Source organism: Nerophis ophidion, linkage group LG22 (assembly GCF_033978795.1).
Source record: "Nerophis ophidion isolate RoL-2023_Sa linkage group LG22, RoL_Noph_v1.0, whole genome shotgun sequence".
Lineage (NCBI taxonomy): Eukaryota > Metazoa > Chordata > Actinopteri > Syngnathiformes > Syngnathidae > Nerophis > Nerophis ophidion.
Genome location: NC_084632.1, coordinates 8,725,351 through 8,739,513, shown reverse-complemented (window position 1 = coordinate 8,739,513; position 14,163 = coordinate 8,725,351). Strand labels below are relative to the sequence as shown.

The 14,163-nt window shown below is 39.4% G+C and overlaps 1 protein-coding gene across 1 annotated transcript in view; it reads left to right on the top strand.

Moving 5' to 3' along the window:
• LOC133540959 (transducin-like enhancer protein 1) overlaps nucleotides 1–14,163 on the top strand; it is a 372,555-nt gene that overhangs the window by 277,636 nt on the left and 80,756 nt on the right. Inside the window, exons 10-11 of the mRNA XM_061884044.1 lie at nucleotides 2,656–2,709; nucleotides 13,673–13,831. Coding sequence (XP_061740028.1) covers nucleotides 2,656–2,709; nucleotides 13,673–13,831 — 213 coding nt within the window. The remainder of the gene's footprint in view (nucleotides 1–2,655; nucleotides 2,710–13,672; nucleotides 13,832–14,163) is intronic.

Here is a 14,163-nt window from a genome sequence, read left to right as displayed (position 1 = left end):
CCTGTATGTACCTTTCAGCATTAATGGTTTCTTCATAGATGTGTAAGTTACCATGCCTTTGGGCACCCCATACCATCACAGATGCTGGCTTTTGAACTTTGCGCTGAAAAGAATCTGGATCATTCGCTTCCCCTTTGGTCCAGATGACAGGATGTCGAATATTTTCAAAAACTATTTGGATTCGTCAGACCACAGAACACTTTTCCACTTTGCATCAGGCCTTCTTAGATGATCTCAGGCCCAGAGAAACCGGGTGCGTTTCTGGATGTTTTTGATAAATAGCTTTTGCTTTGCATGGTAGAGCTTTAACTTGCACTTACAGATGTAGCGACCAACTGTATATAGTGACAGTGGTTTTCTGAAGTGTTCCTGAGCCCATGTGGTGATATCCTTTAGAGATTGATGTTGGTTTTTTGATACAGTGGCGTCTCAGGGATCAAAGGTCACGGTCATTCAATGTTGGTTTCCGGCCATGCCGCTTACGTGGAGTGATTTCTCCAGATTCTCTGAACCTTTTGTGAATATTATGGACCGTAGATGTTGAAATCCCTAAATTTCTTGCAATTGCACTTTGAGAAACGTTGTTCTTAAACTGTTTGACTATTTGCTCACGCAGTTGTGGACAAAGGGGTGTACCTCGCCCCATCCTGAGCATTTTTTGAGAAGTTGTTTTTATACCCAATCATGGCACCCACCTGTTCCCAATTAGCCTGCACAACTGTGGGATGTTCCAAATAAGTGTTTGATGAGCATTCTTCAACTTTATCAGTATTTATTGCCATCTTTCCCAACTTATTTGTCACGTGTTGCTGGCATCAAATTCTAAAGTTATTAAATATTTGCAAAACAATTTTTTTTATCAGTTTGAACATCAAATATGTTGTCTTTGTAGCATATTCAACTGAATATGGGTTGAAAAGGATTTGCATATCATTGTTTTCTGTTTATATTTACATCTAACTCAATTTCCCAACTCAAATGGAAACGGGGTTTGTAAGTAACTGTGCCGTGTGCATTTGTAACGCTTTATTGTTTTAGTGTTTTAATTCAATGTTATGTCTTATCTGTCAATTGACATTTTTTCATGTTTTTTTTCCCTTTTTGGTCAATGAAAAGCCTGTTTTTTGTAATTGTAATTGAATAATTGTTATTTGGAGCCTTAAATAGGTCATTAATTCATAATACCATTCATTTTATTTAATTAAATTTTTTTGAAGCAATGACACTTCAAAAAAAAAAAAAAAATCGCACCAAAATGATTGGGGATCCAATCATAAAAGTGTTAAAATTAAGTCAGGTTTTTATTACTATTTTTATGCCTTTTGTGTCAAAGAGAAAAAACACAACTTATGGAAAGTTCAAACCCCCCAAAAAATGCCAAAGTGAAATATTTGAAAAGGTCAATAATTCATAACAACTTGGATTTTGATTCATTATTATTTTTTGAGCAATGACAAAAGAAAAGGAAAAAGAAAACATCCTGCAAGGCAACTTTGGGTTATTAGATAACATTGGAACATTTTGTCGTTACATTTCACCCCTTTACTCTTTTATTCCACTTTTTATCTATTTTTTAAATACCGTATTTCCTTGAAATGCCGCAGGGCATATAGTATGCGCCTGCCTTGAATTACTGCCGGGTCAAACTCGTGACGTCATGAGTGACACTTCCCCTGTCATCATTTTCAAAACTGGAGGAGGCTGATTTCAATACCGGTAATTTGAAATCGCATAAAGGCAAGAAGATTAAGAGCTATTCAGTAGGATTTAAGGTGCAAGCTTACATCACACTCAAATTTTTACTGCATGCCTTTGGTAAGTGCCGGAGTGAGAAGAGGTTTTAAAATAATTAGTGCTTACTTTTACTGCATGCCTTTGGTAAGCGCAGGAGTGAGAAGAGGTTTTAAATTAATTAGCGCCCCGGCGGCAATTCAAGGAAATACGGTACTTTAATAGTATTTTTTAGAATGTGCCACAGGCCGTTATAAGGAAAAACTGCAAATGGCCCCTGGGCCGCACTTTGTACACCACTGGTTTAGCAGTCTCGAGATGTAAAACTGCAGGTGTTGCCAAAGTCACAGCTTTTCTTCCTGCCACACACGCTCGTGTGCAGGAGAGATGCAGCCTTCTGCCTTTTTCATTTCATCTCTTTTCCCCTCCGTCGTGTTTTTGTGTGTTTTCCAGCCAGACTGCAGACTGTAATCAGCTGCTGATGTCACTCCTCGCTCATGTCGATAGCAGTATCATATCAAAGCTCCGTTGCCATGGCGACTAAGTGCCATCATTCTCGCCCCAGAAAAGGGGACAGAGAATGGAAATCAAAAATGTGTGTGTGTGTGTGTGTGTGTGTGTGTGTGTGTGTGTGTGTGTGTGTGTGTGTGTGTGTGTGTGTGTGTGTGTGTGTGTGTGTGTGTGTGTGTGTGTGTGTGTGTGTGTGTGTGTGTGTGTGTGTGCGTGTGTGTGTGTTTTTGAGAGTATTTGTCCTGTTGAAGGCTGCACTGCCAGTCTTATTGACATCATTCTTCTCTTCTATCTTCCTGACTAAACTTTTATGGCAGCACAAAGGTCTCCAGTGTGTGACGGTGTGGGCGCTGCAATGAAAAGTATCATTTTGTCTTCTGAAAATATGTCCTTTTTTTCTTTCTTTCTTTACAGGACAGCGATGGAGATAAAAGTGAGGACAATCTGGTGGTGGATGTATCCAATGAGGTACAGCGTGGAAACACCCATCTGGCAACTTATACACATTTCACCACAATTATTCATTTTTGAATATCAAAGTGATAATGCAGATTGTAGTACATGAGGCATTACACCCATTCTGTGCCATTTGGGTCCCCAGGAAATCAAATGCGCAAAAAATAGATTTTTTTTATCTGATTGATTGAAACTTTTATTAGTAGATTGCACAGTACAGTACATATTCCGTACAATTGACCACTAAATGGTAACACCCTAATAAGTTTTTCAACTTGTGTCCACCTTCATCAATTCATAATAATATTGGTAATAGATTTTATTTGTAAAAGAACACTTTACATTGAGCAAACAACCTCAAAGTGCTACAGTGTATTAAAAAAATAAAATGAAAAGATATTAAAATAAAATAAAATAAAAAATAGAACAGACTGTACAGACGGATAAATCTAAAAAAAGGCTTTTTTAAAAAGGGTTTTTAAGCCTATGTTAAAAGCATCCACAGTCTGAAATACATTCAAACTAAATCAAGAATAAATAATGATATGTAAATTTCTTCTGTCAGTAAAAATAAAATGCAAATGATAATACAGCTTCACCACTTTAGTCATAATTTTTGCGCTTAAGAAATATCTCCATGACTTTAGCTTCAGACTTCTTCTGTTCATTTGATATTGTCATTACTGCCACCAGTGGTGCAAAAGTGTATTACCACAGATAGAGTGATTGAAACTTGTATTAGTAGATGTGAAGTGTGAAGTGAATTATATTTATATAGCGCTTTTCTCTAGTGACTCAAAGCGCTTTACATAGTGAAACCCAATATCTAAGTTACATTTAAACCAGTGTGGGTGGCACTGGGAGCAGGTGGGTAAAGTGTCTTGCCCAAGGACACAACGGCAGTGACCAGGATGGCAAAAGCGGGAATCGAACTTGCAACCCTCAAGTTGCTGGCACAGCCGCTCTACCAACCGAGTTATGCCGTCTATATTGCACAGTTCAGTACATATTCCGTACAATTGACCACTAAATGGTAACACCCGAATAAGTTTTTCAACTTGTTTAAGTCGGGGTCCACGTTAATCAATTGATGGTACAAATATATACTATAAACATAATACAGTCATCACACAAGTTCATCATCAGAGTATATGCATTGAATTATTTACATTATTTACATTCCGGCACTTCAGTCATCAACAATAATATCATGTGAGAAATGGACATTGAAACAGTGTAGGTGTCACTTGGTAACATAGCAGCCAGCAGTGCACAAAAGCTGAGAAACAACGGCCCTATGGTCACGAAATACTGCTTGGCAGTACGTAGCCTTTATGGCAGTATTCTGTGAAAGTCTGACTTTTTCATGGCTTTCACTTTTGATTCATCCACTGTTGTGCACAGCCTCCTTCAGGTCAGCCCTCAAAATGTTGATTTGATATTAGAGTGAGGTGTGTGCTCTGTGATGTACAAACCCTGTTTCCATATGAGTTGGGAAATGGTGTTAGATGTAAATATAAACGGAATACAATGATTTGCAAATCATTTTCAACCCATATTCAGTTGAATATGCTACAAAGACAACATATTTGATGTTCAAACTGATAAACATTTATTTTTTTGCAAATTATCATTAACTTTAGAATTTGATGCCAGCAACATATGACAAAGAAGTTGGTAAAGGTGGCAATAATTACTGATAACGTTGAGGAATGCTCATCAAACACTTATTTGGAACATCCCACAGGTGTGCAGGCTAATTGGGAACAGGTGGGTGCCATGATTGGGTATAAAAACAGCTTCCCGATAGGACAAGGTACACCCCTTTGTCCACAACTGCGTGAGCAAATAGTCAAACAATTTAAGAACAACGTTTCTCAAAGTGCAATTGCAAGAAATTTAGGGATTTCAACATTTAAATGATAAATACATAAATAAATGGGTTGTACTTGTATAGCGCTTTTCTACCTTCAAGGTACTCAAAGCGCTTTGACACTACTTCCACATTTACCCATTCACACACACATTCACACACTGATGGAGGGAGCTGCCATGCAAGGCGCCAACCAGCACACATCAGGAGCAAGGGTGAAGTGTCTTGCTCAGGACACAACGGACGTGACGAGGTTGGTACTAGGTGGGAATTGAACCAGGGACGCTCGGGTTGCGCACGGCCACTCTCCCCACTGCGCCACGCCGTCCCTAATATCACGGTCCATAATATCATCAAAAGGTTCAGAGAATCTGGAGAAATCACTCCACGTATGCGGCATGGCCGGAAACCAACATTGAATGATCGTGACGTCCGATCCCTCAGACGCCACTGTATCAAAAACCGACATCAATCTCTAAAAGATATCACCACATGGGCTCAGGAACCCTTCAGAAAACCACTGTCACTAAATACAGTTCGTCGCTACATGTGTAAGTGCAAGTTAAAGCTCTACTATGCAAAGCGAAAGCCATTTATCAACAACATCCAGAAACGCCGCCGGCTTCTCTGGGCCCGAGATCATATAAGATGGAGTGATGCAAAGTGGAAAAGTGTTGTGTGGTCTGACGAGTCCACATTTCAAATTGTTTTTGGAAATATTCTGTGAAGACTGGTCGGCACAATGTCCCTTCGTGGATGCGTAGACGTGAATACAGCAAGAGGTAATATATAATAAATTTATTCTAAATAACAAAAAGGAGCTCTGAACAGAAACACTGAAGCTTAAGAAAAGGCAAACCAAAAACGCTAGTATGAGAACTAGGAAGTAAAAGTAAACAACTAAGCTGGCACGAAAGCACACAAAAAACAGAAAAACTATTCCTCAATTTGTGAGCTGGAATAAACAAATGGCTAGCATAAAATCTAGCGGGAATATACATACGAGTTGCGTGAAAGAAAACGATCAAAACCAGACGTACAGTTGCGTGAGAGCAAACTAGGAACCCACCAAGAAATGAACAAAGAGGCTGGCTTAAATAGGAGGGTGATTAGACAAACAGGTGTGTGTGGACCGGGAGTAGCAGGTGGACTGATGAGTACCATGGTGACGGATTAAACAGGAAGTAAGTGGTTCAGAAAGAGAATGAAACAAAGATCGAAAAATAAACAACATGTGAAGATCCGAGTCACGGCTCGCAACATATTCGACATTCTGTCATCCGGACCAAATGGGGACGTGAACCATCCAGACAGTTATAGGCGCGAAGTTCAAAGGCCAGCATCTGTGCTGGTATGGGGGTGCATTAGTGCCCAAGGCATGGGTAACTTATGCATCTGTGAAGGCACCATTAATGCTGAAAGGTACATACAGATTTTGGAACAACATATGCTGCCGTCTAAGTGCCGTCTTTTTCAGCAAGACAATGCCAAGCCACATTCAGCACGTGTTACAACAGCGTGGCTTCGTAAAAAAAAGAATGCGGGTACTTTCCTGGCCGTCCTGCAGTCCAGACATGTCTCCCATCAAAAATGTGTGGCGCATTATGAAGCGTAAAATGCGACAGTGGAGACCCCGGACTGTTGAAAGACTGAAGCTCTACATAAAACAAGAATGGGAAAGAATCCCACTTTCAAAGCTTCAACAATTAGTTTTCTCAGTTCCCAAACGTTTATTGAGTGTTGTTTAAAGAAAAGGTGATGTAACACAGTGGTGAACATGCCCTTTCCCAACTACTTTGGCACGTGTTGCAGCCGTGAAATTCTAAGTTATTTGCAGAAAAAAAAATGTATGAGTTTGAACATCAAATATGTTGCCTTTGTAGTGCATTCAACTGAATAAGGGTTGAAAAGGATTTGCAAATCATTGTAGTCCGTTTATATTTACATGTAACACAATTTCCCAACTCATATGGAAACGGGGTTTGTATATTATATTTTGGATTTTCTTTCACTGATGTGTCTGTGTGTGTACTGAAGGGTGGAAAACAAATCACACATCACCAGAATTACGCCAAATGTTTTGTTTTGGTTTAAAACCTGGAAACAATGCTTTGTCCTCATGTATCAGTCATGTATCTGTCATGCCTTCATCCCTTAGAATGGATATCTGGTATTTAGAGGTCACATGATCCCCAAATGAGCTCATTTTTATTCAAGTTGCAGGCAGGATTGATGCACACGAAGCCTGTGAGCCGGTGTCAGAGGCCACATGTGTGAATAATGCAGGAGTGCTGCGTGGACACAGCTGCCACCTGATTGGTTGTTGACTCAAACACATCAATCGTCTTCATGTGCACGTGTCAATCATGCACTCTTATTTTAATCAAGCCCGACATTGGCTCATGGAATCAAGCTCTTCAGTGATTTTTTTCATTTTTTAAAACTTGACAAGACTGAGTTTAAATGTGAATATCTGGAAGTAGGTGAGTGTCTGGTCCCAACTTAGGATGTACAGATGGACACACCTTCTCTTTATGTTCATGAGTATTTACATTGTCGATTGTCACATCAAAAAGTTATGTACTTCACAAAAAAAGGTTTTATATTGTAGTTTTTTCAAAATAACCACCCTTTGCTGTGATTGCACACTCTTGGCATTTACTCCATGGGTTTCACTTCACAGGTGTCATAGTTTTGATGTGACAATCTACAACAGGGGTCACAAACCTTTTTGAAACCAAGAGCTACTTTTTGGGTACTGATATATGCGAAGGGCTACCAGTTTGATACACACTTAAATAAATTGCCAGAAATAGCCAATATGCTCAATTTATCTTTAATAAATAAATCTATCTACCGGTATTTATAAAACAATGGGTATTTTTTTCTGTCATTCCGTCATACATTTTTTTTTCCTTTACAGAAGGTTTTTTGTAGAGAATAAAATATGAAAAAAACACTTAGTTGAACGGTTTAACAGAGGAGAAAAAAGGAAAAAAAGGAAAATTTAATTTTGAAACATAGTTTATCTTCAATATTGACTCTTTAAAATTCAAAATTCAACCGAAAAAAAGAAGAGAAAAACTAGCTAATTCGAAGCTTTTTGAAATAATTAAAAAAATAATTAATGGAACATCATTAGTAATTTTTCCTGATTAACATTCATTTTAGAATTTTGATGACATGTTTTAAATAGGTTAAAATCCAATCTGCATTTTGTTAGAATATATAACAAATTGGACCAAGTTATATTTCTAACAAAGACAAATTATCATTTCTTCTAGATTTTCCAGAACAAAAATTTTAAAAGAAATTCAAAAGACTTTGAAATAAGATTTAATTTTGATTCTAAAGATTTTCTAGATTTGGCAGAATATTTTTTTGGAATTTTAATCATAAGTTTGAAGAAATATTTCACAAATATTCTTTGTCGAAAAAACAGAAGCTAAAATGAAGAAGTAAATAAAAATGTATTTATTATTCTTTACAATAAAAAAAAAAATACTTGAACATTGATTTAAATTGTCAGGAAAGAAGAGGAAGGAATTTAAAAGGTAAAACAAGATATTTGATGTTCAAATTCATAAACTTTATTTTTTATTGCAAATTATAATTAACTTAGGATTTCATGGCTGCAACACGTGCCAAAGTAGTTGGGGAAAGGGCATGTTCACCACTGTGTTACATCACATTTTCTTTTAACAACACTCAATACACGTTTGGGAACTGAGGAAACTAATTGTTGAAGCTTTGAAAGTGGAATTCTTTACCATTCTTACTTGATGTACAGCTTACGTTGTTCAACAGTCCGGGGTCTTGTTGTCGTATTTTACACTTCATAATGCGCCACACATTTTCGATGGGAGACAGATCTGGACTGCAGGCTGCCCATGAAAGTACCCGCACTTTTACTACGAAACCACGCTGTTGTAACACGAGGCTTGGCATTGTTTTGCTGAAACAAGCAGGGGCGTCCATGATAACGTTGCTTGGATGACAGCATATGTTGCTCCAAAACCTGTATGGACCATTCAGCTTTAATGGTGCCTTCACAGATGTGTAAGTTACCCATGCCTTGGGCACTAATACACCCCCATACCATCACAGATGCTGGCTTTTGAACTTTGCGCCTATAACAATCCGGATGGTTATTTTCCTCTTTGTTCTGGAGGACACCACGTCCTCTGTTTCCAAATATAATTTGAAATGTGGACTCGTCAGACCACAGAACCCTTTTCCGCTTTGCATCAGTCCATCTTAGATGAGCTCGGGCCCAGTGAAGCCAGCGGCGTTCCTTTGTGTTGTTGATAAATGGCTTTCGCTTTGCATAGTAGAGTTTTAACTTGCACTTACAGATGTAGCGACCAACTGTAGTTACTGACAGTGGTTTTATGAAGTGTTTGTGAGCCCATGTGGTGATATCCTTTACACACTGATGTCGGTTTTTGATGCAATACCGCCTGAGAGATCAAAGGTCCGTAATATCATCGCTTACGTACAGTGATTTCTCTAGATTCTCTGAACCTTTTGATGATTTTACGAACCATAGATGGTAAAATCCCTAAATTCCTTTCAATAATTCTTTGAGAAATGTTGTTCTAAAACTGTTTGATACTTTGCTTACAAATTGGTGACCCTCACCCCATCTTTGTTTGTGAATTACTTAGCATTTCATGGAAGCTGCTTTTATACCCAATCATGGCACCCACCTGTTCCCAATTAGCCTGCACACCTGTGTGATGCTCCAAATAAGTGTTTGATGAGCATTTCTCAACTTTATCAGTATTTATTGCCATCTTTCCCAACTTCTTTGTCACGTGTTGCTGGTATCAATTTCTAAAGTTAATGATTATTTCCCCCCAAAAAATTGTATCAGTTTGAACATCAAATATGTTGTCTTTGTAGTATATTCAACTGAATATGGGTTGAAAATGATTTGCAAATGATTGTATTCCATTTATATTTACATCTAACATAATTTCCCGACTCATATGGAAACGGGGTTTCTAAAAAATGCAGTTATTTTGCCGTAATGCGAGTGATTTGTGTCATCTTAAGGTAGCAGCTCACATAATTAGCTGCTTGCCGCTTGTCAGATGAGGGATTTTAAAAATACATACATCGGCGTTGGTGATGGGCAGTGAAAGAGATTAACCACCAACTGTGTAGTCATCCATCATGTGCACGGACGGAACTTGTAATGTTTCTGTTTTTTCACAGTGTTATTAAGATTTTTTGCCCGTGTAAATACCCACAAACTGTGTGTTACTCCCTCCGAGGTCTTAATCAAGGCTCAAGTTGGTCGTTTTGCTCCCACAGACATTTATTTCATCTTTACCTTCTTCTCCTTAACAATGATACCAAAATAATGCCGTCAGTACTAATGAATAAGAAAAGCAGAACTTACAATTAGTCTGACATCAAATAAAAGAAAACACATTGATTTCACATACATTATCAGAAAGAGTCATATCTCATTGGCATCACAAACTCCGAGGGAATAAAGTTTATTTTGAAGCCGAGACTCCAAAAACCTCTTCCATCAAATGCTGGCTGTCTCATGCTGCTTCCTTTATTCCCTCACATATTCATTGTCCCCCTCAACAATGTGTCTAAACCGGAACAAAAAAAATGTTCCTCTCCAATTTACATGGGTTTTGTAACAAAAAATAAAGTTAACATACCGTATTTCCTTGAATTGCCGCCGGACATATCGTATGCGCCTGCCTTGAAACTCTCTTCGCGAAATAATTAGCGCATGCTTAGTATTACCGCCTGGTCAAACTCGTGACGTCACTCGTGACACTTCCCCTGTCATCATTTTCAAAATGGAGGAGGCTGATTTCAATACCGGTAATTTGAAATCGCATAAAGGGAAGAAGATTAAGAGCTATTCAGTAGGATTTAAGGTCCAAGCTATTGAATACCGGTATGCTAAAAAGAACAGTAAGGAGTTATGTTTTATTAATATACCGTAGCTGCGTGTGTCAAATATGAGTCGTTAAATGACTCCGACCTCCTGGTGGTAGAGGGCGCTAGTGATCCTTTTTGCGACTATTGGCTGTTGAAGAAGTGACGAGTGACGTGATATGTGCTGGGAACGGATTTAAAGCGGGGGGTGCACGACCGACCTTTTAGGATGTAACACCACTAATTTTATGCTGGCTATGTAAACAACCGGGCTGAAATAAAGCATGTTCCAGTCCTAAATACCCAGTGTATTATTTATACAATTACACTTCATGGTGGCAGTGGTGGGATAAAGAGATCACCCACGGAGCAGAACGGGAGGGGGAGTTGTCCGAGGGTAATTCGGTCGTCGCCCGCACTTGATTAGCCGAGCTAACTGATAGCAGCAGTCTGATAGCAGTTTTCTAAACTGAACTTTCGATCGAAGCAGGAAGTAATAAAGGAAGAACTCCATCAAGACAGAGAGTCTTTAAAAACTGAAGAAAGATAAGGAAGACTTCTATAAACAAGTTATCGATGCTTTTGATTAGAAGGAGCTGGCATGGACTACATTTATAAGTAAAGGTAAGACCATAATAACGTTTTTTTTTATTAAACGTGCTTTTCATGATGGTATCTTTACATCACACTCAAATTTTTACTGCATGCCTTTGGTAAATGCTAGAGTGAGAAGAGGTTTTAAAATAATTAGCGCATGCTTACCTTGACTGCATGCCTTTGGTAAGCGCCGCAGTGAGAAGAGGTTTTAAATTAATTAGCGCCCCGGCATGAAATTAACAAAGGAAATACAATTTTAATCACATTATATGTAAATATGAACTTATATTTATACATTGTATTTATTTATTCTAGCCAGCTCTGAAATGATACAACATATATACAATGTGCTTCTGCCAGCAGCTAGACTGTGTGTTAACACACCTGTACTCACAGGCGTGTACGTGTGAAGGCTCCATGTGCTGAGTCAGCAGGTATTTGGAGGATTGAGCTCCCTGCTGCTGCCTTTTTCCAGCCAAGAGTTGCTTTTTTTATAATCACTGTGCTTGCTTTCTGAAACATGTCACGTTTCACAAATATATTTTTTCACACTTTATCTCGCTTCTTTAGTACTCTCTCCTGATTATTATTTACAGCGTATTATTATTATCGGCTTCGTCCAGTAACTATTTTAAACACTTCATGCAGCGTGCAAAATGCAATGGGATTTTATCCAAAACTGCCTTTTGAATTTTGCACAATAAGGCAGGCTGTTACAGCCGTGTGTGAAGGTTGCTTTTCTACTCGTGTGTGTGTGCGTGTGTGCGTGTGTGTGTGTGTGTGTGTGTGTGTGTGTGTGTGTGTGTGTGTGTGTGTGTGTGTGTGTGTGTGTGGTTGAAATGTCAGTCGTGATCTGTGCGACCCAGCGAGAAGTGCTGACTCAGGCATTCGCTGTAGTGGAGGAGGTTTTTGTCTGAGGTGTGGTTGGGGCGGGGGGAGTGGTTAAGAGGGGAGGAGTATATTTACCGCCAATTCACCAACTCGAGTATTTCAAATATATTTCATATGTATATATATATATATATATATATATATATATATTACTTGACTTTCGGTGCATTTTAGCTATATATATTTTATTTTATACAGATAAATAAATGAAATTGTTGAATTTTAGACTGCACCTATCAAATACACAGTAATAAGTACACAGTTGTTCTACTAACTGTACTGTGCTTGCTGGTTACTAAAAAAAAACAACACTTACCTTTCACTATTTGAGTAACCTTTGTTCTGCCATTTGCGTACTGGCCAATCAAAAAGCAACCGCGGCCATAACGCTATAGCCAACATTCACCAGGAGATGGCGACAGACAACATAGAATAACTCTATTACAGACGGCGTCGCCATGGCTGTAACTTCCTCGTTCTTCTGCTTCGTCTCCTTGTGTGTGCAGTTTTTTTATTAAAATCCGTAGATGTTGTAACGTGATTGGGCAGGCAAGCTGTTTATATAGTGGGAAAGCGGACATGAAAACAGGCTGTCCCCACTCATGTCCGCATGGAGCTGGAGGGGGCGTGGCCTCCAGCTCCGGCTGAATTTCGGGAGAATTTCGGGAGATTTTCGAGAGAGGCGCTGAATTTCGTGAGTCTCCCGGAAAATAAGGGAGGGTTGTCAAGTATGACTTACCGCGATGTGCTTCCTCAAATTTGACGTTGAGTTCATGTAGGCTGAAATGTCCACTTATTTGGGGAGACACAGATGACAACGCCTTACATAACTTTTTTTTCGGTTGTCTGAAGCGTGAACATCGATTTTATGTGAGGCCAGGTGTGTTTAAGTTCGTTGTTGTCTCTGCCATTGTTGTTGTTGTTTGCCGCTGGAACTTTTTGGGCAGTTAATCATGTGACCGCCTGGCTCTGTTTGATTGGTGAAACGGAGTCAAACGTCACCAGTGACCGCATTTGATTGGCGAAACGGAGTCAAATGTCACCAGTGACCGCATTTGATTGGTGAAACAGAGTCAAACGTCACCAGTGACCGCATTTGATTGGTGAAACGGAGTCAAACGTCACCAGTGACCGCATTTGATTGGTGGAACGCAGGCATGCGATAGATCCTACTTTGAACGTCTGTCTGACAAACCGAAACCAAAAAAAACATGTATTAACAGATCGATAAAAATCATTAGCGAGTAGCGGGCTGAATTTGGATAAATGGAGCGGAGTAAAAGTAGCGTTTCTTCTCTGTAAAAATACTCAAGTAAAAGTAAAAGTATGCTGCATTATAACTACTCTTAGAAGTACAATTTATCTTTGGGGCGGCATAGCTCGGTTGGTAGAGTGGCCGTGCTAGCAACTTGAGGGTTGCAGGTTCGATTCCCGCTTCCGCCATTCTAGTCACTGCCGTTGTGTCCTTGGGCAAGGCACTTTACCCACCTGCTCCCAGTGCCACCCACACTGGTTTAAATGTAACTTAGATATTGGGGTTCACTATGTAAAGCGCTTTGAGTCACTAGAGAAAAGCGCTATATAAATATAATTCACTTCACAATTCACATCCCAAAATGTACTGAAGTAGATGTAACGGAGTAAATGTAGCGTGTTACTACCAACCTCTGTTGATTAGTTTTTGTGTGTTCTCTTGTAATCCAGGAGCCAAACTCTCCGGCAGGAACCCCGCCTCATGGGAACGGTTTGGACCGCACTCCTGCCTTAAGGAAGGAGGCCCCGGGCTCTTCGGGCCCAGCAGAGGCGCCCTCCACCCCAAACCCCTGTAGCCCCGCCCCAGGGAAGGCCAAAGATCCCATACAGGCAAGATTGTCACGTCAAAGAATGTTTGCCTTCTTTCTAATTACAAAATCCAAAATGTAAACATGTACAATCAGATATATTCATTATTTGATTGACACAATTAGGGAGGTTCTTTTAGCAATGGTAATGCTTTTAGTTCAGTGGTTCTTAACCTAGGTTCGATCGAACCCTAGGGGTTCGGTGATTCGGCCTCAAGGGTTCAGCGGAGGTCAAAACACACCCGACTCATCGTCTCAATAAAAACTTCTCCCTATCGGCGTTTTACGGGTACAGCAACAGCAGAAGTTACACTGATTTGCAGGTGTGTAATTTGTTGTGAGTTTATGCATTGT